Source organism: Muscardinus avellanarius (assembly GCF_963383645.1).
Source record: "Muscardinus avellanarius genome assembly, chromosome: 4".
Lineage (NCBI taxonomy): Eukaryota > Metazoa > Chordata > Mammalia > Rodentia > Gliridae > Muscardinus > Muscardinus avellanarius.
In genome coordinates this window covers 69,222,948-69,248,346 of record NC_137789.1, presented here as the reverse complement: position 1 = coordinate 69,248,346, position 25,399 = coordinate 69,222,948, and the positions used below count along the sequence as shown (strand labels likewise).

Below are 25,399 nucleotides of genomic sequence, written 5' to 3'. Positions count from 1 at the left end.
AGGAAAGCAATTTTCTCACCAAGGATAGTTGGTGAGAGAATTTTTTCTTTTTTAGAATTTATGATGGAAGTCTGCTTTATTTTATTTAATTTTTTTTTTTTTCCCCCTGAGGAAGGGTGGAAACCTGGGGAAGGAGAAATGCATTAGTTCTTTGCTGCCTGGGTAGTGGGTTTGGTTTTCCATTCATTACTGGATGTGGGCTTCCTGTGTCTTCCTTTTTCTTTTGTTTATTGTTTACCTGTTGCTGTGAGGTCTGTTCTTTAATGTGCTTTGTCCTTTGTTCTTCTGCCAGGGGGTGTGAAGCTCTCTGTTTACATTAATTGCTCTTTGCTCTCAGCTATTCCTAAACAGCCCTGTGCTAATGAAAGAAGAGTTTGTCTCTCTCCTTGAGCTCTACACACAACATTCACACACTGTATCTTGAATATAAGAAAAGTCACTCCCTCTGTTTCATTACACAGAGTAGTCACAGCCATGCTCTGAAAAGACATCTTCTAGAAAATGGATATTTAATGTAAATACTGAAGGAAGCACCTTTATTTCTTAAGAGCTTTGCTAATGCTTCCAACTATTGGGGAAAATTAACGCACCACTTCATGAAAACCATTCACTCAGTTTATTTAAGCACCCTTAGTTATGCACTGTAAAGTTGTTCTAAGCAGAAAAAATGGCTCTGGAAGAAATATGTGGATAATACCCAGATAAAAATTATATGGATTGTTTTGCTTGTTAAGTTTATTGGAAATAACCAGTGGTCGGGAGGCCGTGGCTCTATTTCCAGGTGAGAAAAGGCAATAAACCTTCACGTTATTAATCATGAATGCTCTACGATCTGTTTTCAAACCCAAGATTATCTTTCTCTTTTCCTTTCTTCTTTCGGCATTCAACAATAACTTTATATTTAAATTACTGCAACTCTTAGAAACAAAACTAGCTTAGATGTCCTTGCTTCTCTTTGAATTCAGTACTAGGTGGATAATGAAAAAAGTCACCGACAAGTAAAGACGCCTAAACAGCACGGCGCAGTGGGACACGTCTTCTACCCCTCCTTTATTGTGGGAACAGAGGCTGTCACTTTACCAGCGCGTCCTCATTTATTATGCTAATAGACTTTCGGAGTGCAGTTCCGAGGGAGCTAGCCCTGTGAAATAGTCTCAGTTGGGGGAGGGGAGGGGGCTAAATGTAAACCTGTTTTGTGCCCGAATAAAACCCGAAATCAATGTGTTTCTTTTCAAAGATGGGAGGGTCCACGCGGGCGGTTGTTTTTGTTCCCATCCAGTTACGTAACCGCTTGTTTCTTTGCTTTCAGGATTTGTGCAAAACACATTAAAGCTAAACAATGGGCGGGAGCCTCGGGAGCTCCCTCGAGCCGCGCGGCAGCGGGTCCTCCTAGGTGGCTGGGGAACCTCCGGGGAGTTCCAGCCATCCCGAGCGCGGAGTGTGCGTGTGTGTGTTTAGTTAGTTGGCACGGCACACTTCCCCGGGGTTGTGTTTCCTTTTTCCTGAGATTTGGCCAAGGGTAAAGGGTCGGAGTCACATGGATAGGGAGCATTTGGTTAACGTCCAAGACACCGCTGTGGCTGCAGGAGCCGCCTCCCCTCGGGCTCGGGCCGCGTGAGGCCGGCGCGGCGGGGCCCCGGGGGTGTCCTCTGCGCTCCGGGACTCGGCGGGCGGCGGCTGTGGCCCGGGCGCGGGGAGGAGCGGCGGCGGCGGCGGCAGCGGCAGCGAGAGCATCCTCATCCTCATCCTCATCCCGCCAGCCCCGCGCCCCGCCGCCCACCATGAGCGAGCAGAGCCGCGGGGATGGCCGGCCCGAGAGCACCAAGGACCTGGAGAAGCAGCTCCGCCTGCGCGTGTGCGTGCTCAGCGAGCTGCGGAAGACCGAGCGCGACTACGTGGACACGCTGGAGTTCCTGGTGTCGGTGAGTGTGCCCGGGCTCGGGGTCCGGGGGAGCGGAGTCCGCAAAGTTGGTGAAAAGTGGGAGCGCTTCCAGCCCCGGCTGCCCGGGCTCCGACTTTCCCTCCCCTCGTCCCCAGGCGGCTCAGTGGCCCGGGGAACTGCTCCTTCCTTCCTCTGGAGAGTTTATTTTAAAGCCTTGGTGATTAAGAATCCAAATCGGCCGCGTTCAGGTACATGGAGTCAAGCAATTTCTTGGGTCTGCTGGACCTGAAGCTCATTATTGAGATAACATGGCATTGAAATCCCTTTCGGGATAATAATCTTTGAAACAGGATGGGGAGGCTCTGGAGGAGCAGCAGGGTTACCCTTCTGTAGCAGCTGTTGGATATTAAAGCCACATGTGCGCTCACCCGGTCCTGCGCCTACAGTCTCCATCCTCCTGGTTTATATCCGCCCTCTGCTCAGTTGCTGGTCCCCCGTGCACACGGACAGCCGTGTCATAAAACTCGTGTCTAACAACTTCAGGATTTTGTAGAGCTAGGCACGAACTTTGCAGCTTTGAGCTTGACTCACGGGAAGTGTGCTTTGGAAACATTTCATTCATTTTAGGGCAGGAAGGGCAAAGCTGAGACATCACTCAAACACTGAATTCTTCCTGTTCAGTGCTGAAAAAAAAAAAAAATTGCAGATTGGCTCTTGTCCACCCAGACGCCTGGGAGAGCATCTTCCTAGGAACCAGGACTTTAGCCTTCGCGATTACACTCCACCCGCCAGCCCCTCCGTCCCCATGTCCCCCGCCGCCCTGCTCTGAAGGGAAATGGTTCAGATGCCAAACTTCCTGCCCAGTTTTGTGAAATTTGTAGTTTCTGCTTCCAGTCACGGTAGAGGAAATCCACTTCTTGGCTGTGTCAAGAAGAAATGAACACTCAAGCTGGCTTTTGCTTGACTTCTCAAAATCAATGTACTAGAGCCCTGGGGGCCTCATTCTGTGGAAAGGTGCAGGTATTTGAGCCTGTCCTGGTCATCGTGATGCAGAGGGTTATTGTAGACTTCCTTTCGGCAATGGCCATGGAAAGGACATGCTTCAAGGAGACTGAACTTTTCATAACTTCCAAAATTGGCTTTCAGGAACTTTGGTGACAGGCCTTTGACTACTGAAGAGTTTTAAGTCATCTCTTAAAGAGTTACCGCTTTCAAAAACAGATGAGAACACCATCCTGCAAGATGCTAACTTGGGAAATAGACAATTAACCTAATCTACCTCAAAGACCAATTAGATCTTTATTCAAATGTCAGTTTTCCTTCTAATTTGTACACTGAATTTTTACACTTGAAAACTCATCTTTACTATTAATAGAGTGAGGGAAGAAACTGGGAGATATAAAATTGTTCTTTTCCATTTTACAGGTAGAACATCATCTTTTGTTTGCTGTTTTTATCTTATTCAGAAATTACAAACTCTTCCACATTTCTCTAGTGGGGATCGGATCCAGGGACATTTTACCTCCAAGATACACCTCAGCTTTATTTTTTATTCTTTATTTTGGAACAGGGTATCACTAAGTTGGGAAGCACCTCACTAAGTAGCTGAGGCTGGCCTCAAATCTGTGATTCTCCTGTCTCAGCTTCCCAAATACTTGCGCCACCACGCCCAGTTTACAAATGTGCTTAATTGGCCCGATGTTACCTTAAACAAAGGGGGTGTTCTCTCTCTCTCTCTCTCTCTCTCTCTCTCTCTCTCTCTCTCTCTCTCTCTCTCTCACCTAGTTGAATTAAATTATTTGATTTTCTCTTTTGGGAATTATTTATTTATTTATTTATTTTGGTGTTACTGGGGTTCCTGGAAGCCCTTCTACCTCCGGGCTACACTCCTGCGGGCTACACTCACAGACCTATTTTTTTACCGTTTTATGTGGAAACAGGGTCTCTTAAGCCAGCAAGGCTGGCTCTGAACCAGCGTGATCCTCCTGTCTCTGCCTCCCAAACGTGGGGATTACAAGCGTATGCCACCACGCCCGGCGGGAATTATTTATTTATTTATTTATTTATTTATTTTTTTTGGTGGTACTGGGGTTCCTGGAAGCCCTTCTACTTCCGGGCTACACTCCCAGACCTATTTTATATTTTTGAAACAGGGTCTCTTATGCCAGCGCGGCTGGCTTCGAACCTGCGTGATCCTCCTGTCTCCGCCTCCCAAGTGCGGGGATTACAAGCGTGCGCCACCATGCCCAGCCCGGCGGGAATTATTTATAGCAACATTTAATCCCCTATCTTTGGCCACTATAATTGGTGCAATGTAATTTCCATATTAGATTATGCTAATATGTACCAAGAGCTTTAAAAATATTCACTCTTTGCTTAGTACAGTGGAACACACCTGTGATCCCAGCTGAGTGTGTGTGTGTGTGTGTGTGTGATCAGAAATGGAGACAAACAATAAAAGTTATTAAAAATAAAATATATGATATTTATATAAATATAAATATAAAATATAAGCCAGGAGTGGTGGCACATGCTTGTAATCCCTGCGCTTGGGAGGCGGAGACAGGAGGATCACGTAGGTTCGAAGCCAGCCACGCTAGCTTATGAGACCCTGTTTCCAAATTTAAAAAATATAAAAAAAATAGTGTAGCCCAGAGGAAAAAAGGGTTTCTAGGAAAAAAAAAAAAAAAAAAATATATATATATATATATATATATATATATATATACTCAGCCATGTACTGAACAAGTTGAGTGGTAGATTTGTTGCAAAGAATGAATAGTGCATTTCTAAGTGAAATTTAAATATTTCTTAGATTACTCATTGTTTTAAATTTCTGTCACAGCTTTATGCCATTGACATGGATGAAAGGCAACTCTGACCTTTATTAGGAAGAGGAAAAAGGTGGAAAACACATTTCAAGTTCTGCCAAGAACAAAGTTTTACTTCCAACCCACAAATAAGCAAACCAAATGGTATTTTTTCCCCCTTGATTAAAGGATCAGAGCAGGAAAATGTCTTATTAAGATCTTAAATACTTTGAGTCAGCTCTCCTCACTTCCACCATTTGACCTTTTAAGGAAAGGGCACTTTTCCCTATTCCCACACACCAGACAGCCCATGAGCAGTGCCATTTTTTCTCTGTACCATAATATCTATGGTTTTATATGCATCTGTTTTTCTAGTTGCCACCAGGCACACATTTGCTGTTTGAGAAAGCCCTGTGCTTTAAGGTGACTGTCCTCATTGAGAGTGGCTTGCTCTTTCCATGGGGGGGATGTTTTCTCAGGCCTCTGCTTTCGTTAGCTGTGGGGGGTCTTCCTTCTATACCTGGTGGAGTTACATTAGGCCTTCAAGGCATAGTTACCTTCTTCTCCCAGACATTCCCTGCGTTGTACTCGGTCTACCCCTGGAGGCCCAGGGCATGGCTTGCCCGCCTGTGGTTCTCTAGCATGCTGTTCAGTGCTTGTGATGGTGTGGTCAATCAATAAAAGATCAATGAATTGACCCATCCAGTATTTTTTTCTTCACCCACCTTATTTTTTTCAAAACTTTGCTTTATTTGAACTAGAATGCCAATTTATATAATTTTATCTATAGGATACAACTTTATCAACACATAAATCTTCAAATCATTTTTGAAGTGAAATACCTAATTAGATTTTCAAAAATTTAATTAATTAATTAATTAATTAATTGTGGTACTTGGGGTGGAACCCAGGTGCTTTTCTGCCTCCGGGCTATACTCCCAGACCCATTTTTTATACTCTTTTTGGAAACAGGGTCTCACTAAGTTGCTGAGAGCCTCACTAAGTAGCCGAGGCTGGCTTTCAACCTGTGTGATCCTCCTGTCTCAGCCTCCCAAGCTCTGGAATTACAAATGTGTGCAACGCCCGGCTGAGAAATGTTTTATTCTTCTAAACAAGTCAGCTTCTATTTTCTCAAATATATTTTCTCTTTTTGTATTTACTACTTAATCAAGAATCTGAAAAAAAAAAAAAAACAAAACAGAGCTAGGGAGATATTACTTCTTGGCTTCTGCATCAGTGAGGAATAAGTGCGTTAGCTGTTGAAACAAGCAATCCCCATCTAAGTAGTTAACACGGTAATAGTACATTTCTCACCCATATTACCCCCACTCCATTTTAAAGACATTTTCTCAATCCTTAACGTTTGAAATTCTTCTTTTTTTATCCATTTGGTCTTAAATTTTTAAAGCTTTGCTCACATACATAGGAATTTGTGCAATGAAAAGTTTCAAATTAGACATGTAGTACCTGTCTTTAAAACAGAAATATGAGCCGGGCATGGTGGCACACTCTTGTAATCCCAGCACTTGGGAGGCTGAGACAGGAGGATCATGTAGCTTCAAAGCCAGCCTCAGCTACTTAGAGAGATCCTCTGCAACTTAGTAAGACCCTGTTTCCAAATAAAATATAAAATAGGTCTGGGAGTGTAGCCTGCAGGTAGAAGGCCCTTGGGTTCCATCCCCAGTACCGCAAAAACAAACAACCCTAGAAATATGACTCAACTCAGTCATCTAGATATTAAAGACTTTCTGATGCACTCTTATTTTATCTCATTTTTCATTTGAGATCATGGGTTGGTTACATTTTCTAGAGGATTGTTTTTAGCTCTTAGGCAAAAATGCTAGAGAGGGACATAATTTACATTCTCATTTGGCTTGGGAAAAAAAATTGTGCTTCATTAGAAATACTGTAAAAATTTTGTCTAAAAATGATTTTATGGGTCTGATATACAGTATTTAATGTCCAAAGTCTGGACAAAAGTAGATTGCAGCCTGCTTCCTGTTCAGTCCAGTGACAGCATGCCAAGATCTTAGACCTGTGTTAGTGGATAGAGAAAGGACAGACCCAGGCCCGTCCTGGGTGTGCATCCTGCACAGGCCCAGGACTTTGAGATCAGAAGACCTTTTGCTTGGCTTTTGCTCTGCTGCTGCCATCTTGAAATTCTTACCATTTTTATCTTTCTTGGTGTTTTGCAAATGAAGTCAAGTGGGACAGGGGAATGTAAACAGAGCAGGTACATGAGAGACAAAGCTTCATAGTCCCATACCTTAACCTGCACCTCCCCCTGCTTTTTTTCTTTTCAAGGGGTCATCACATTTTAATTTTTTAAATTGGGCCTGCAAAATCATGTAGAGAAGTCCCGCCACATGCCAGGAGGCATTGAGGCAGGAGGACCATTGTTTAATTGGAGCCACTTTTGGAGAGAAAGGGAGTGCTGTTACTAATTATATTGGGAAACAGATGTAAACTGGGAAGTTCCTGGCTAACAGAGGATATGGTTATTCCACGTTATAGGCACATTAAGATGGAGGCTTTGACCTATATGTCTTGTCCTAAATAAAATATCATGAAATTTGCTGTCCGGGCTTTGACCTCAGATACCCTACAATTTGAGTCCTATCTCTAATTTACTTTTTTAACTTTAGACATTCCTAAACTTCTCAAGCACCTTTCCCCCTTATCTGTAAAAAGTAGAAAAATAACGTTTCTCAAGGTTGCTGTCAGGATGAGATGCTGTACCCTTTGGGCTTGGCCCAGTGTCTGGCTCACAAGAGGGTTCTATAAGTAGTTACTGTTATTGTCTCTGATGCTACATGCTTGTAATCCTAGTACTTGGGAGGCTGAGACAGGAGGATTGCAGGATTGCAGCCAACTTCAGCAACTTAGTGAAACCTTATTTTAAAAAAAATAATAATAGGGCTGGAGATGTAGCTTGGAGGTAGAATGCCCCTGGGCTCCATCTCCAGTACATCAACAAAGCCAAACATTATCATCATAAGATATAATTTTCATTTCTGTTATATTCTTCTTTATACTATTTTTGTGTTTGAATCTCTTATATTTTCCTTCTGGCAAGGTAGTCCTTTTATGATATTCTTGTAAATGCTCTCTTTAAAACAGTGAGAAAAACCTTATATACTACGTAATAATAATCAAGGTTAGTATGGTGCCTTATAGTTTACCCATATCTATGATCTGGTTTGGCTTAATGTTTTGGTTTTCTTAGCTCTTTCAAATGGTGTTTCTGGAGCTTTGGGGGCCCTTGCAGAGGGCGAGGGGGAGCTGAATTTATGGTCACAGGCTCCCTATCCCAGCTTCTCCCAGCATGGCCTCACCCTCCTCAGATTTGTGCTTTTTCCAAAGCATTTAGAAAAACAACTCATCTTGATGGTAAATTCCCAGAGAATAGGGATTGTGCGTCTACTTCCTCTGTGTGCCTTTTTTGGCCTGAACGCTGTGCTTGTAAATAGCAGGTGCTCATGAAAACAAACAGGCAAACCAAACAAAAGCAGACAAAGCAGAGTTTGAATGAATCTGGAAACAACCTCTTTTCAGTCATGATCTCACTCTGCTGTGCAAAGATGTGAATTGATTCAACACACTGTGCCTAAGGATGATATCCTCGACTCAAGAGTACACTTCCACCCCTAAGACTCATATGATGGAGTCCTAAACCCCAGTATTTCACAGTGGGACTGAATTTGCAGATAGGGCCTCTTAAGAGGTGATTCATTTAAAATGAGACTGGCAGGATGGGTACTAATCAGTATAACTGGTGTCCTTAAGAGAAGAGATTTGTACCCACAGAGAGCCACCTGGGATGCTGGTGTACACAGAGGCAAGGCCCTGTGAGGACATGGAGAGGAAGTAGCCATTTATAAGCCAAGGAAGAAACCATACCTGTTGACGCCTGGATCTTGAACTTTTAGCTTTCAAAACTGCGAGGAAATAAATTTCTGTTTAAGCCATCAATCTGCATTATTTTGTTATAGCAGCCTGAACTGATAAATAATGGCTTATAATATACACTGAAGATGTAAAGAGAAATTAGACATGGTCTTATCCATAGTGAGCTCATAATTTAGTATAGGAAAGAGAAGATGGCGAGGATCATCCTAGCACTCTGTGGGAGTCGCCTTAGGATCCTAAACACAGTGGCATAAGGAAGTCGCTAAGCCTGGGAGGAAGGAGGATTGCGGGAGACGTGATGATAGACCCGGCCCCTGGTGAGGAGGAATATACTAAATTGGGACAACCGTCTCTCTCCAGGGAGTGGCGTGTACAATGTGGCCTTGGTGTGGGATGCCGAAGCATTCTTTATGACTGGAGCCAAAGTCTTATGTACTTTTTGGGTATTGGTAGGAGATGAAGGCCGTTCAGACCAGTTTGAGAAAAGTTGCATTCTTGACTTTAAGTGATGGAGAATCAATTATAAGGAGACACTTGCTCTTGTAGTAATAAGCATGTTGGAGACCTTCAGGTTTGGTACTGGGAGGGTGTTTTAGGCTGCTTTTTCATCACACTGTGACCAAAATACCTGACAGGAACAACCTACAGGAGGAAACGTTTATTTGGGCTCATGGACTCAGAGGTGAAGTCCGTAGTCCACCAACACCGGAGCAGAAACTTCATGGTGGCAAGATGTGGCTGAGGAAAGCTGTCTAAGTCATGGTGGTTGGAAGCAGAGAGGGTGACAGGAGGGGTCAGGGACTAAGACAGTCCTCAAGTCCCCTCCCCCAACTCTGTGGCCCATCCATGCCCCACTTCTGAACTTTCTGCTTTGAGGACCATGCTTTCTATACATGAGCTTTTGGGGGACATTCCAGACCCAAACCATAACAGAGGGGTCTCCCACTGCAAGAGGAAGTTTTGCTTGGGACTCCTCTCCCACTCACTGGCTTCCTCACCATCCTCCTTCAGCAGTCCATGCAGCAGACAGAGGAGTCATCTTGCTACTCTTCATCGGGGACAGACTAGAACCTTTGAAAAAAGTCACTACTACTTACAAAAAAGAGCACGGGCCAGAAATCATAGGAACTACACAGACCATCAGCATCGTCTTTGCAAGACATATTTCTGTTCCTCCAGACATGGTCCTATTCTCAGGCTCTGCAGACCGGCCCTGTTTTTCTCCGGAGCTCCAGGATAGCTCTCCTTTGCTCTCCTGGGCTCAGTGCTGCTGGCTGACTTGCCTGGGTCCTTTGTTTACTAGTCATTAGCCTGAATATGTGTACAAGAAGGATGGCATCAGGAAACTGCTTTCAGAATGAATTGACTTTATTCGGTAGTAAACGAATCCTGAACTAAATCATATTTTTTCTTTCCTTTTTCTTTTGTAGTACTGGGAATGGAACCCAGAGGCATTCTACCTCTAAGCTATACCCCCAGCCCATTTATTTATTTATTTATTTATTTATTTATTTATTTATTTATTTATTTATTTATTTTTGCAGTACTGGGGATGGAACACGGGGGTATTCTACCTCTGAGCAATACCCCCAGCCCTATTTTTTATTCTTTATTTTGAAACAGGGTCTCATTGAGATGCAAAGGGCCTCACTAAGTAACTGAGGCTTTTCTCGAACCATGACCCTCCTGTCTCAGTCTCCCAAATGCTAGGATTACAAGTGTGTGCCACCACGCCTGGCTCCATTTATTTTTGTATTTTTTTGTGGTACTGGGGATGGAACTCAGGGTCAATCTACTTCCGCATTACACTTCCAGACCTACATTTTTATTCTTTATTTTGAAACAGGGTCTCACTGAGTTGCAAAGGGCCTCACTATATAGCTGAGGCTGGCCACGAATCCAGATCCTCCTGTCTCAGCCTCCTAAATGCTGGGATTACAAGCATGCGCCACCACACCCAGCTTATTTTTGTATTATTTTAAATTCTGAAACAGGATTTGTGAGATTGCTGAGGCTAGTTTTGAAATTATCCTCCTGTTTCAGCAATCCTCCTGTCTCAGCCTCCCGAGTACTGGGATTTTATGGGTGCATCACCAAGCCCGGTACATTTTTTTTTTTTTTGTAATTCTGATTTTTGGAGTATTAATCATATGGCTAGAGCCCACTCATTACATAGAGGATGTGTGACTTAAGCTTATGATTTCATCCGTATAATTATACTTTAGCATAACATGGTGACATTAATATAAGAATAATGTCGGTTGAAATTAGATTTGTTTCTTAGCGAATTCTGTCTAGGGTTGAAAAAGAAAGGAATCTGGCCATCCATTGGGAGTTTCTGCCATTGTATGAGTCCAGGTAAGAAATGTGGAATGCCTGATGTAAGGTAGAAGAAATGGAGGAAGACAAACAACAAACCAAACCATAAAATCCTAAACACCCAACAACCATGAGGCATGTCTGGGGCAGAACTTTTAGTACCCACCACAAAGGGGAGGTTTAAGTAGAATGGAAACCATAGGATGGCGCTAAGTGTATGTTTGAAGAGTAGGTGGGTAGTACCAGGAGCTGAGAAATGGAATGCAAAAGGGGCAGGGCAGCATTTGAAAGGAAAAACATATTTGGTTTTGGATGTGTTGAACTGAGCTTCCAGTTCTCTGAATTTTGAAGATAGGAATGTGAAACTTAAGAAAGAATTGGAGGCAAAAGTTAGTCTAGAAACTAGAGTTGTATGTGGAAGCCATCAGGTAGTTGAGAAGGGGGAGCAGTTAGTGGAAGAAAACACACATGATAATGGGCGGATGCCAGAGAGCCGGTATTTAAAGGCGAGAGGAAGCATGGAGGTGACTAGTGACTTTGAGCTGTCAAAAGTTGAAATAAAGAACCAGAGGCACGGGATACCTTGCAAGCCAAGGAAGGATCTAGTTTCCAGAGGAACGTCTAGAGCTTTGGAGGAGTTGGTAGTGCGAAGATGGAAGGCTAACTGGGTTTGACAGTAGGTCAAAACCTAGAGGGTTTTGCTGCAGTGGTTTGTGTGTGGTCAAAAACCAGGCTGCCCAAAATGAGTTGAGATGTGACAAGCGGAAGAAACTGAAGAAACCGATGGTAGAGCTATTCACGGAGTTTGGTGGTGAATAAAAGGAGAGAAATGAGTGGAACCTAGGGATGATTCTGGTCCAGGGGTATTTAAGGAAGATTTTTATAGCCAATGGGAAGGTGGCAATAAGAAGGGAACTGAGGCAGCCAAAATAGAACGTGGCAGACGGCGAATGGCATCTTTAGGTAAGTCATGGTGAGGGCCTCTGGCCCTGGGAGGTAAGGTAGGAATTTGGCCACATTTACTGAGCCATCATGGCACGGAATATACACAGCAAAGCTTCATCACTGATGCTGAGAATGAGCAAGCTGTCTCTGTGTATTTAACAAACCCTGCTTTTCCAACCCACTGCTTGTACAACTGTTGAGGGCGGCCTGTGTGTCTCCTCCTGAAGACTCACAGGGGCTCGGCCTCCACACTGCTCAGCAAGGTGAAGTGCTTGGTTCACAACACAGGCGAGGGACGTCCGTGTCCTGGCTTCAAATCCTGGCACTGAAAATTACAAAGTGTGTCACTTTGGGCAAATGGCACAACCTCTTTATGCCTAAGTGTCACATCTGGAAAACACACTTGGTAATATCTCACAGGGTTGGCCTGAAATTCAAATCAGCCTTTGTAGGCAAAGTCTTGATAGGTATTAGGCCTGTCCTCTTTTTCCCCCTCCTCAGACAAATTTATCCCTTCTTCTCCATTTCTCCATCCTTAGAGACTGAGCCTGGCCATTGCTCAGGTCTGCGTGATGTCACCCAGCCTGCTTAGAACCCTGTGCTCATCCAAGTCTGAAGTGTAAGGGACGCTTTAATAGAGAAAGGTCCTGAACTGGCCAGGGGATGTTTGGAATGCAGGGGAAGATCTTGGTTTTGGAGTCAGAAGATGTACCTGTAAAGCCCAGGGCCAGTTTGAGGAAGAGGCGAGTTAGGGAAGAAGGAAGCTGAATGTTTCTACCCGATGCTCTACACTTCCCTGTGAACTGAACTCTGGTTTTCTGTCTAGCATTCTGTTTTTTTTTTTTTTTTTTCTTGCTGAGAGTGAGTGAGATGCCCTGAAGAGAATAGAAAAACTTGGAAGGTGTACACTTAGGAATAGAAATGTGAATTGGACTTGGACATCTGGAAGTGGGTGTATGGAAATCTTTGAACTATTATTCTTTTAAGTGTGACTTTCTTAAGTGCAACATATACCCTAAGAAGTAAAAATGAAGACTTGAGCACTGCTATTTTATTACATGCACTTGCATTCATTATGACTGGGTTCAAATCTTGGAAATAATGACAATCATTTTTTTGAACCATGGTGCAAATTGTATAGAACTGCCAATTTGCATTTCATGAACATGTCAATCACTCTATATACTTTTAATTTTTTTTTGGTGGTACTGGGGATGGAACCTAAGGGTTTTCTACCTCCAGGCTATACTTCTGGACCTATTTTATACTTTTTATTTGGAAACAGGATCTCTTAAGCCAGCTGAGGCTGGCTTCGAACCTGCGCGATCCTCCTGTCTCGGCCTCCCAAACGTGAGGATTAAAAGTGTGCGCCACCACGCCCGGCACACTCTATACACTTTTAAAAAGGAAGTATGGGTTTATCTCGTAACATTTTGATGTGATTACCTTTTTTCTCAGTACTTGGCTTTTAACAGTGTTAAAGTGTTCTTTTATTATATCCTTTGTATTAATACCAAGTAAAATTGTTGTCTGTGTTTTGAGTACATATTTTGACCTAAAATTGTTTCTGTTTGCTTAAATTTTTATTTGTAATTCAATTTTCCTAATAGATGATATTTTTTCTATTTATTAAAAGATTTGTTGCGTTTAAATTATTTGAATTTTAATTTACTAGAATTCTATTAGCATCAAGATCTTTGGTTTACAACATTATAGCTGCTCTAAACAATCAAAATCTCAGGAAAACATCCCTTAGGAAATGTCTTACTGTTTATAAAACAGTGGGGTCACTTTTCATGTGGTATTTAGCATAACCATTTCAGCATCTGTTTTGAATCTTGATACATATTATGAGAATATTTTTTTCAGTTATTCTTCATTTTTATGAATTATTGCTTTTGATCCAAGAGTTAATCATTTGTAATTTCAAGAAAATCAATAAATTAAATTGAGGTTCTGTATGAGTTTTAAGCAGTTCTAGGTGGTAGAGATGATTCAAACTTTGGATAAATTTGCTGTCTTCTTTCCATATTTCTAAGCATGTTGTACAAAAAAGGTCCCTTTTGCTGGAGAATATCTAAGCCAGGGACATTGCATTCTCTCATTAATATGAGATGCATATTTTCCATTAAAAGCAAGCCCTTCATTTTAAAAGGTTAACTTGAATAATACTTAAGAAATGACTCTTGCTGGTTAAATTTAGAATACTGATATAAAAATATTATCTGGGTTTACAGCAAAAAAATAGCAAATAGAGTATGGATGGGCAAACATTCTTATTCATTTTAAAACAGTTTCTTTGAGAGAGTCTGGGGTTAATATGTGTTTGACTTTGCCACTCTTGCTCTTTCAGTTATCTGTTTATATTGTCCTCTTGCCAGTAGGGCGCTTTGTGGACAGTGACACATTTGCAGAGATTGTGCAAGAAATGTTGATGTTTTCTTTAATGTCTTGTAATGCCTCAACTCGGTCTTGTTTTCATGCTCTCTTGGAATTCTAGTATATTCTTATTTGTGACTGTTGCCCCAAAGAAAAAGATCATAAGATTCCAGAAATCACATCTCCCATGTCCAAGCTTTGCTTTTATCAGTAGTATGAGGGTAAGAGCGACAGAGAGGTTCTATGTTCTACTAATTCACCTACATGTTAGTCTCCTACCCACATATTCCAGCAAATGGTAAGAGGTGAAGGGGGCTTTTGTTTTCTGTATGGTGTATCCATATCATGCTTGACTTTGTATAACTTCAATATATTTTAATATTTTTCTATAGAAATATATTTATATATTCATACTTTTACAGTTTATTTAGAATATCCAGACACATTCTCAATTGGATCTCAATTTTTGTTGTACCTCTTTTTTCTTGGCACATAATATTCACTATATAATTTTTAATATTCTTTCTTGGTGCATTGTAATCTCACATCATAATGAAGTTCGGAGTGATAGGGACATATATACACACATATCACTTGATAAGCTTCCCCCAGGGTCCCATCCCATTCCTTCACCTTCTCGGTACATGATATTGAGATGACACTGATGATTTTGTATATATATGTAGTTCTTAATAATGAAATCTCTGGCAGAGACTTCTAACTGCCCCCAGTACCGACTCTTCTTTTGTTCTATAGTGGTATAAGTGTTAGCTCTGTACCTGATGGTGCAGCTTAAGACTACATTTTATTTCCTGGCCTTCCTTGCAGATGAGTGTGAGCATATTTATAGGTACTGGTAGAGAAATGGAAGCAGAAGTGGTGTGGATTTTTTTTTCTTCTTTGTGGTTCTAGGGAGTCAAACCCAGGTCCTCATGCATGTTAGGTGAGGACTGTCACTGACCTAACGCCTAGCTCAGCGTGGTTGTTAATGTGCTGTGCTCTTATCATGAAGAAATGAGTTTTCTGTAATTAAAAAAAATTCTGACATTTTCAGAGAAAATGTCCCAGGATAATAGAGTGATCACCCCCTTTTACGTGTCAAATTGTAAGACATCAGCATCGTGTCAGCATCACAAATCCATTTTGGATGCAGGACTTGTCTGAGTCACTGAAACTCCCACCTGAGGACACCTGAGTGCAGAGGGAGCGTTCTGAGTGGGTCCTTCCTGAGGCTTGTCCAGGACAGTCGGCTCCTGCGTGAGTCACAGGCATTTCCGGGTTGTGTGTGGTTAATCAGCACTAGGAAAACCAAGGCAGATGTTGGAATGGGGACACAGAACTTGTTGACTCTGGGAGTACACAGAAGCGAGAGGCCAGGAGAGGACAGTAGTCCATTTCAGGCCAACTATCACGAGCAAGAGAGCAGCAGAAGCTCAGAGTCAGTCCAAGATGGTCAGAGCCTGGCAGGCACTCGGGAGCCAGAGACCACATGGCCAGGAGCCAGAATCTGCGTCCCTCAGGGAAATAAAGAAGCACAAGGAGCCTTTAAAAAAGACAACCTTCTCCCACGGGAGAAGGAAGGATGATGTTAATACACAGCATTATGGCTACTAGTTTCAGTTAAATTTTTCTTGGATTTATTTTCTATCTCTGTACTTAGTACCTCACCATAACACCTATGTATGTAACATCTGTGTACTTAGTACTTCACTGTAAAACCAAAGTTTGAATCCTTGGTTTTATGTTTAAATATAGCTCGTGTATTTATTCCATATATGATTATAATAAGATATTTGAGACATGTAGTCTTTTACATACAAATACACTGATTTTAAATATATATAATTTGTATGTATATTCTTTTTAATATACTTTTATTCATGCATTGGCTCACATCATATTGTGATAGAGTGATAGGGACCGCTTTCAGTTAGTACTTGAGTATGTATGCTCTTAAAATGTGTGTGCAGCTGTGTATTCAGTGGCTATCCTACAGATTGCTTGGATAGAAAATATGAATGCAATTTAAAAACAAATCCATAGTTAAAACGATCATTATTCCTGAGTGTTCTCTTTGCCAGGTTCCTCCTTCCCCATCCTCCTTCTCTTCTTCCCTCCTCTCTTTTCTCCTCCTTTTTTCTCTCTTTTTGTGTGTGTGCCACTGGCGATTTAACCCAGAGGTGTTCTGCCTCTGAGCTACACCCCAGCCTTCCTTTTATGTTTTGTTTTGACACAGGGTCTCACTAGGTTGTTGAGAGTACTGCTAAGGTGCTGAGGCTGGTCTCAAACCTGTGGTCCTCTATTTCAGCCTGTCAAGTAATGGGATTGCAGGCGTGGACTGTCGTGCCTGGCTCAGGCCTTCTTTTAATAGGAAAGACAAAGGAGAGTAGCATTCTGCTAGTCTTGAAATGCAGTTTGATAAATAGGCTACGTTATATATCTAGGGGCATTCGCCTCAGTTTCTAGCCAGGATAGGTCACACGATTGGGTGATGTTATGGATAGGTGAGCAAAGCTTTCAATTATAAGGAGCTGATATTTATTCTATATATAGATGTTTCTTTCTTTATGGTAAATTTTCTTGAGGGTAGCACATATCCATGATAATAAGATTTTTGTAAGTCTGTTTTTGCTGGTGCTGGGGAATCAAATGGAGGACCTCACACCTGCTAGGCAAACACTGAGTTACACCCTCAGCTGTGGATTTAGGATTTTTAAAACGTTAGTTTATATTTAAGGTTAACTTCTCAGTTACAAGGAACATGGTCATTTGGACTGTCAGAAAATTTGGGAACTCAAGTCAGTACTTAAGTGGATCCTCTGTCAAATATCAGATTTCTACAGTTGAAGATTTGGAGCAGTTTCAACTTCAATGGCATTGTGAAAATATAAACAAAACTACCGAGGGATCTAGAAATTTGTCCAGGATATTTAATAACTTTTTTTAGTATTGAGGATGAACCAAGGGTCATTCGACCTCTGAGCTATACCCCAAGCCCTATTTTTTATTCTTTATTTTGAAACAGGGTCTCACCAAGTTGTGGAGGGCCTCACTCAGAGGCTGAGGCTGGCCACAAACCTGCAATCCCTCTGGGATTAAAAGTGTGTGCCACCACTCTGGGCTTAAATACATTTTTTTTCTTTTGTGGTATTGGGGAATTGTGGTATTGAACCCAAGGACATCCTACTTACAAGCCACACCTCCAGCCTTATTTTTATTCTTTATTTTGAAACAAGGTTTCACTAAATTGTGGAGGGCTTCACGAAGTAGTTGAGGCTGGCTGAAAACCTTTGATCATCCAGCCTCAGCCTCTCAAGTACTGGCATTACAAGTGTGTGCCACCATGCCCAGCTTTTTTTTTAAAGAAAAAGCCTGCTGATTAGATTTTAAAAATTGCCTCTAGGCTTCCTATCTTGTACCATGGATGTCCTCCCTACAAATGATTTCTAGTCTCTCACAATTTAAGGTTTGAACTCTTCTTTGATATTCTTTAGTATTTTCTTTAGTATTTAATATTTAATAATTTTATTATTTTCTTTAGTATTTAATATGTGCTAAGTTATATTTGCAGTACTTTTTAACAAATAATACATAACTAAAACAATCTGTAAAAAAATTACTACAATGTGGAACCAGCTATTTTTTATTTATGTCCAAAAATTTTTATTTGTGAAGAACCTTATTTTCAGGATTGTGTAGTTTATGGTCAAGGCAATCAAAATAATGACTCTATCATGTTCACATGATGGTTTATCCTCTACAATAATGTTTTTTTTTTTTTTTATTTTGTGTGTGTGTGTGTGGTACTGGGGGTGGAACCCAAGGGCTTTCTACCTCTGGGCTACACTCTCAGCCCTGTTTTATACTTTATTTGGAAACAAGGTCTCACTAAGTTGCTGAGAGCCTCACTAAGTAGCTGAGGCTGGCTTTGAACCTGTGCAATCCTCCTGTCTCAGCCTCCCATGCACTGGGATTATAAGCGTGTGCCACCATGCCTGGCATCTAGTCAAGTCTCTTGTTTAACTCTTCATTATGATTATAATTCAGAGGTGAAATCAGGTACAGATTACTAATTACTAATAAACTTGATAGAACAAATTACAGAAAGCTTGATGATGCTAGAGACTCAAGGCTACACCTAATTAATTCTTCAGCTCTCATTTTCAGAATGTTAACTTTAACACAATAGGATGTCTTTTTTTTTTTAATTTTTTCTTCTTTTTTTTTCTTTTTTTTTTGTGGTACTGGGGGTGGAACCCAGGGTCATTCTACCTTTGAGCTATACCGCAGCTCTTTTTTAAAAATTCTTTTAATTTGAAACAAGTTCTCACTAAGTTGCATAGGGCCTCGCTAAGTAGCTGAGGCTGTCCTCAAACTGTGATCCTCCTGTTTTAGCCTCCCAAGTACTGGGATTACAAGCGTGCACCATCACGCCTTGTCTTTTTTTTTTTTAAGTGAAAACTAAAAAACAAACAAACAAACAAACAAAACAAAACCAACCCCTCCCCCCAAAAATCCCATCACCTCACTCTAAGTTTATACCATCCAGGAGTGGATTCTGTGAAGTGCTTTGTTAAAAAGGGTTCAGTCCCAGCCCCTCTGTGCCTCCTGGAGACTGTAGCCTACATTCAAATGCACCAGAGAACCCAACACAGGGTGCTAATCGTCAGTGAAGTGTCCTTTAGCAAGCGAGTAGACTGCAGCTTCCCACAAGTTGGGTGGGTGGAGGCTGGAGATTTGAATGTGCTGCAGAATCTAAAGGCAGTTTTATGACCCCTGCCTTCCATCATCCCAGTCCTAAGTGGAGAGCTAAGGTGTGAAATGCTTTCATGTATTTTTATTATTTAAGACGTTTCCTTGAGGAAGGATAGAGTAGCTTGAGCCTCCCCGCCCCCCTTCTTCCTTTGGTGTCCTGGGCTGTTGGCCTTATAGAAGCTGCTCCCTTGAGGCTGTGGACAGCTGGACGCGGCCCCTTAGGGGCCTATAAAATGTCACTGAGAGCTGAGCTGCCGCCAGAGGCTGTGAGGCGAGGTCACTTGAGGACTGTGGAAAACATCCCCTTTGTCCCCAGCATCCCGGGGCCTTGCATCTTGCCTAATTGTTGGTAGAGTCTGGGAGCTTGGAGTCTGGTGCTGAAACTCTTTTTAGGGTTAGTCCTAAAGTGATACTTTAAAAGCAGTCTTTTGTGAAGTTTGTTCTTCAGTGGACTGCATTGGTAGCAGAGAAGGAAGGACATAGATTTATTATTAGTGTCATCACCAACTTCAGAATAGAAATCGGTGAATAATTAGGCTTCTATTAGGCTTTAAACTAGTGTAACTGGAGGGAAGGGACCTCGCTGTCTGCATTTTCTGATAAGGCTATGTGCTTTCCTCTTCCGCTTCTCCTTAAGGAGACCTTTCTATGGCTAATACATCATAAAAGTTAAAAGGAAGTGCAAACACAATAACTGCAGAAAGTTGAAATCTTTGCTATTCGCTTCTCCTTTGTGCTATTTGTGACTTGCCTGCCTGATTGTTTTAGAGTAGGGGAAATGTTGGGTTTCTTATCTATTCTTTATCAGTGGAACTGATTCTGACTCCAAATCAGCCTTAATACCGACAGCCATTATAGTTCCAAACTAACCACGAGATGCAGACAGAGATCATGCCTGTGAGATTTAAGGTGAGGTTTGCAGCATGAAATGATGTGAGATACCGTGTCCAGGAGAGAAATCAGATTTTTAACGTTTCTTTAACTCTGTAGCAAAGCCAGTCCCATCAGTGGCTGGTACTTGGAAGCCCTGAGACATTCCCCTCCACTCTGCTCAGCGTCTCAGCGCTTATCTGGGGCATCAGGGCGCAGTGTGGTGGGGGCGTCTTTGCCTGAGTCTGACGTGGAGGCTCTGAGCACTGGTAGTGCTCCTTAGTCAAGAGCACAGTGGATTTGGTCAGCGTGATCACTGGAAAGCTATGCTGGGTTTAAGAGTGTAGTGTAAGAGGGGGTAGACCTGAGGGGATCAGGAAAGGAACTGGGGTCAGTGGTGAACTCAGCTGAGGTCTGTTATCTATCACTGCCGGAGGCAAAGCAGCACGCCAGAGCTTTGCAGGGTGTCTGCCACCGTTCCTGTCACCCAGCCCCTTCCTGCACATTCTGGTTTGTTTGCCATCCTTGGTGCCCCCCCCCCCTTTTTTTTTGCAGGCTTCTCTGGCCGGAACAGTTTTCTCAGATTGACTGGGTAGTTTTTATTTTTTTTAGTACTGGGGTTGGAACCCAGGGGGATTCTATCTCTGAGCTATATCCCAAGCCCTGTTTTTTATTCTTTTATTTTAAAACTCATTGAGTTGCAAAGGGCCTCACTAAGTAGCTGAGCCTGGTTGCGAACCCCGGTCCTCCTGTCTCAGCCTCCCCAGTGGGTATGCTGCCACGCCCTGCTGACTGCTGACTGGATAGTTTTGAATATTGACTTTAGGCTTATGATAACTTCTTGAAGGATCCTTTGATGATAAAGATTAGGACTAACAAACTGGGCACCTGTAATCCCAGTACTTGGGAGGCTGACACAGGGAGGATGGCAGGCCTGCCTCTGCAACCTTGCAAGATCCTCTTTCAAAATGGGGGAAAAAAAAAACTTAAAATGGTTGGGGGTGTAGCTTAGAGGTAGAATGTTTCTGGGTTCAATCCCTAGTATCCCCCCCCCCCAAAAAAAAGATTAGGACTTTCAACAGTAATTTAAGTAGAGGTAGAGTTTGACTAATTACATTTAATAAACTTACTCCTTGGATACATAGAGTAATTATTTGAGTCAGTTGGTTTGTAGTTCCTCCCCTTGGTTCATTTTCTACCCATGAAGGTTTTTGCATGTTTCATGATCACTGTATAATTTAGAAGACTACTTACTAGCCACTGGGAACTTCCGGTAATAAATCAAGTCTGGTCTCATCTGGACACAGATCCATTAGGAAGGGCTTGGAAATCTTCCTGACAGCTGTTTTGAAGGTTGCTATTTATTTTGCTCAGCAGGTCTGTTTGGCCCCCACTGTGTACACATTTGGAAGAGTGCTCATGTGCATTCCCAGGTCTGCACAAATGAAATGCAGTTTTCTATACAAAGGGAATAGAGTTAGAGGTTTTTTTTCCCCTAGCCTATGATTAAAACTTCTATGGCTTGATTTGTTCTTATTGCCAGGACCGTACATATTTGTTCCCCTTGATTTTTATGTAATTATGATTCTGGAAGTAAGAAAAAATAGTACAGGGAAATCTATAATACTGTCCCCATTTGAAAGGCCAAAGTGCACTCTGATCTTGTTTATCAATTTGATAGTGTGTATTTGAGTATCAGTTGTTGTCAGAGAGGCTATGATCTTGTTTTAGTCAGCTTTTAAGTCACTGTGACCAAAATATTTGACAATCACAACTTAGAAGAGGAAAGATTTGTTTGGGCTCACAGTTTCAGAGGTTTAGTCCACAGGCAGAAACCACAGTGGCAAGGTGTGGAGGAGTAATGCCACTCACATCATGGTGGCCAGAGCAGAGAGACAGAGACAGAGAGTGAAGGAGAAGGAGAAGGAGAAGGAAAAGGAGATGGAGGAGAAGGAGACAGAGGAGGAGGAAACAGAAAAGAAGGAGAAGAAGAAGGAAAAGGAGACAGAGGAGAAGATAGAGGAGAAGGAAAAGGAAAAGGAGACAGAGGAGAAGGAGACAGAGGAGAAGGAAAAGGGAAAGAAAGAGAAGGAAAAGGAGATGGAGGAGAAGGAGACAGGAGAAGGAAAAGGAAAAGAAGGAGAAGGAGAAGAAGGAGAAGAAGAGGAGGAAGAAAAAGAAGAGAGAAGGAGGGCAGGGAGAGGAAGCAGCCAGGGACATATATAGTTCCCATGGCCCCATGGCTGTGTCTCCAGTGACCTACCACCTCCAACCGTGCCCCACCTCTGAACCTTCTTGTTTGGGAATGATGCTTTCAACACATGAGCTTTTTATATTTTTTTCCCCAGTACTGGGGATTGAACCAAGGTTTACTCTCCCTCCAAACTACATCTCCAGCCGTATTTGCCTTGCTATCTATCAGATGAGCTTTTGGGAGGGTGTTCTAAACTCAAACTGAAACAGATTTGTTCCTTGGAACCATGGCTCCAAGGAATACAGTAAAGCAGTGTATGGTCCAGATAGTTTGGTCAAACTTCTACCCCACACCGAAACCCTTCCCAAAATGAATAGAAAACTCCAAACTCCCAAACCTCCAGTGAGAGCTATTCCTATTCATAGGAATAAATACCACAATGATCATCATCCTTTCAACAACATGGGCCTAATTATCCCAGGAAAAATAACAATGCCCCTAATCTATTTTCATGGTTCTGCATCTCTGATGGAACCAATTTATATTTTTTACTTTGCAGTTCTCAGCCCCACCAACCTCCCACAGAGATTGAGCTGGGCTACCAGTTTGGGAAAATACAACAAAAATCTTTGAAGTGAGAATTCTCAGACTAGTGGCTAAAATTTGTGTTTTCTTGATCCAAAGGTAATCCTCTTTTGACTTCAGAAAACTTCATGTGGAATAAATCAGGACAAAATCATTGTCCACTTGTGAGATTGTGGTACAATTACTGTCACCGCTTTCTTACCCACAGTGCATGTCAGGACCTCAGGGTCAGGGTAGAAGCTGGGGTCCAAGACTCAATTGATTCACCTGCTCACACAGCAGGGCTGGTACTACCTGAAGCAATTGTGTAGTTGTTATTCTTATAGTCATCTACCTAATGCAAACAGAGTCTCTTTTATCTATTTCTGTGTCAACAAGGAGTGAAAGCCTGTGATTTTTGAGTGGATTGTACTTTCAATGGCAATTGTTGGAAAGCTTGTCTCATCTCACCGTTTTGCTTTTGTAGAACAGTGATTAAAATGGTCTGACTGAAGATTGGTGTAGGTGAGGAGGGTGATCAGGGTATCCTGGGTCATAGTTTGGGTGTCCCTGAATGCCAGAGCTGTAGTCACTTAGAACTACTTTATTTTATTTTATTTTTTTGGAGGTACTGGGGGTGGAACCCAGGGGCTTTCTACCTCTGGGCTATACTCCCAGACCCATTTTATATTTTATTTGGAAACAGGGTCTCACTAAGTTGCTGAGAGCCTCACTAAGTAGCTGAGGCTGGCTTTGAACCTGCGTGATCCTCCTGTCTCAGCCTCCCAAGCATGGGGATTATAAACGTGCACCACCATGCCCGGCTCTTTAAAACTACTTTGGCAGGCAGTGGTGAGCTAGGTAAGGGTTTTGAGCAAGGAAATTATGTAACTTACACAACAGCTTGATTTAGGAGGAGTCATTGGCAAGGGGGCCTCTTAGCAAAATAGAGAACAACTCTGCTGGGCTCAGTTGAGAAGGGAGAGAGAGCAATGCCTTAAACCCAACAAATGTGGGAAAGACTAACACAGTGGGGGATAGTATGACGCCTAGGTCCCTCCAGGCCACCTTAATTAGAATCTTGCTAAAAAGAGGGAGAAGGTAATAGGTATTTAAATTCTATAAAATTTTTTAAATTGATATAAGTAATTGTATATATTTGTGGGTACAGTGTGGTATTTTGATACATATATGCTTTGCACAATAACCAGATTAAGGAAATTGGCTTACCCGTCACCTCAAACATGTATCCTTTCATTATGGTGAGAATATTCAAAATCATCTCTTCTAGCTACTTTGAAATATGCAACAAATAATTGTTAACTGTAGACTCTATTGTACTATAGAATATTAGAACTCATTCCTCCTGTCTGACTATAAATTTGTACCCGTTGACAAGCCTCTTCCACTCTCCACCTCAATGCTTTAAACTTCTACATATGAATCAGAAGAGTCAGTATTTTCTTTCTTTCTTTCTTTTTTTTTGGTGGTACTGGGGATGTTCCAGGGGCCTTCTACTTTTTTTGTTGTTGTTGTTGTTTTGTTTTGTTTGGAAACAGGGTCTTTCAAACCAGCTGAGGCTGGCTTCGAACCTGCGCGATCCTCCTGTCTCAGCCTCCCAAGCGCAGGGATTACAAGTGTGCGCCACCACGCCCGGCTCAAGAGTCAGTATTTTCAAAAGCTCCCCAGGTGATGCTGATTTGTAGGTAGGATTGAGAGATATGGGGAAATGAATAACATGGCATTCATGTGCATATCAATAAAGGACCGAGATAAATAATGTTTTCCAAAACGCCCCTAAAAAGTGGATCCCTGTGGTTTACATTGTATGCCTGCTTCCTTGAAAAGTTAGAAATATTTGAGAAGATATTTCTAACAAAGAAGAAAATAGAATGAGATGAGAATTAAAATGTGTTTATGCAGTGGCTTCAAAACCACCACTAGAAAGACGTTATTGATTGGTTAATTAGAATGATAGTAAGCAAAGGCAGACAGACTTCCATCTTCAGGTGAATGTGAGGAGGGAGTTTTTGATTCTCTCCTTCCATGGTTTACTCTAATTCTCCAGATATAGAAATCTTTGAAAAGAGAAATACCCTGTTTCTTCTTCTGTTTTTAAACTTCTGTGCAGTGAGAGAAGTAGAGTGCCTATTTGGTGCCATGAAGTCTGACTTCTGATTCTTCCATCACTTACTAGGAAAAGGGAGAAAGTAACTAACTTTCCCTTTGCAGGAAATCAAGCAGGTTCTCTGATTTGAGAGAGAACACAAGTTCTTGCTCCAAAGTACCTCAGCATAGGTGAGAATGGACATAAATTTGGAAAACTTTGTCATAAAAGGGAGCACAGAGAATATTACTGTCATTAGTTACCATGGTGATAACTCAGATGGACAACACCTTCAGGTACCATGAAGTGACAAAGGAGATGTGCACAGGGATGTAAAGACCCCTTACCTGCCCCAGGAAGAGAGAGACTAGTTAGGCTGAAGCCCCATAAATTCACATTACTGTCTCCACATTGTCCTTTGAATCCAGCCCTACTGGCTTGCATTCTGTCACTCCTCCAAAACTGCCTTTGTTGGAGTCACCAGGGATTTTTATATCACTCAATCCAGTGGTGGGCTCCTTAGTCCTGGTTTGGTTGACCTAACAGTATTTGACTGCCACCTCCTTGGGGCACTTGTACCCACAACACCGCGCCGGTCATTCTCCTATGCTCCACCTTCTCGGTTTCCTTTGGTGTTGCTCTTTCTCTCCTTGAGCTGTTGGGGT

The 25,399-nt window shown here is 42.1% G+C and overlaps 1 protein-coding gene across 1 annotated transcript in view; it reads left to right on the top strand.

The window, feature by feature from the left end:
* Nucleotides 1-1,781: 1,781 nt before the first annotated feature.
* LOC308262320 (phosphatidylinositol 3,4,5-trisphosphate-dependent Rac exchanger 2 protein-like) overlaps nt 1,782-25,399 on the top strand; it is a gene marked incomplete at both ends in the record, with an annotated part of 238,723 nt that continues 215,105 nt past the window's right edge. Inside the window, one exon of the mRNA XM_080694767.1 lies at nt 1,782-1,922. Within this exon, the coding sequence (XP_080550893.1) occupies nt 1,782-1,922 (141 nt within the window). The remainder of the gene's footprint in view (nt 1,923-25,399) is intronic.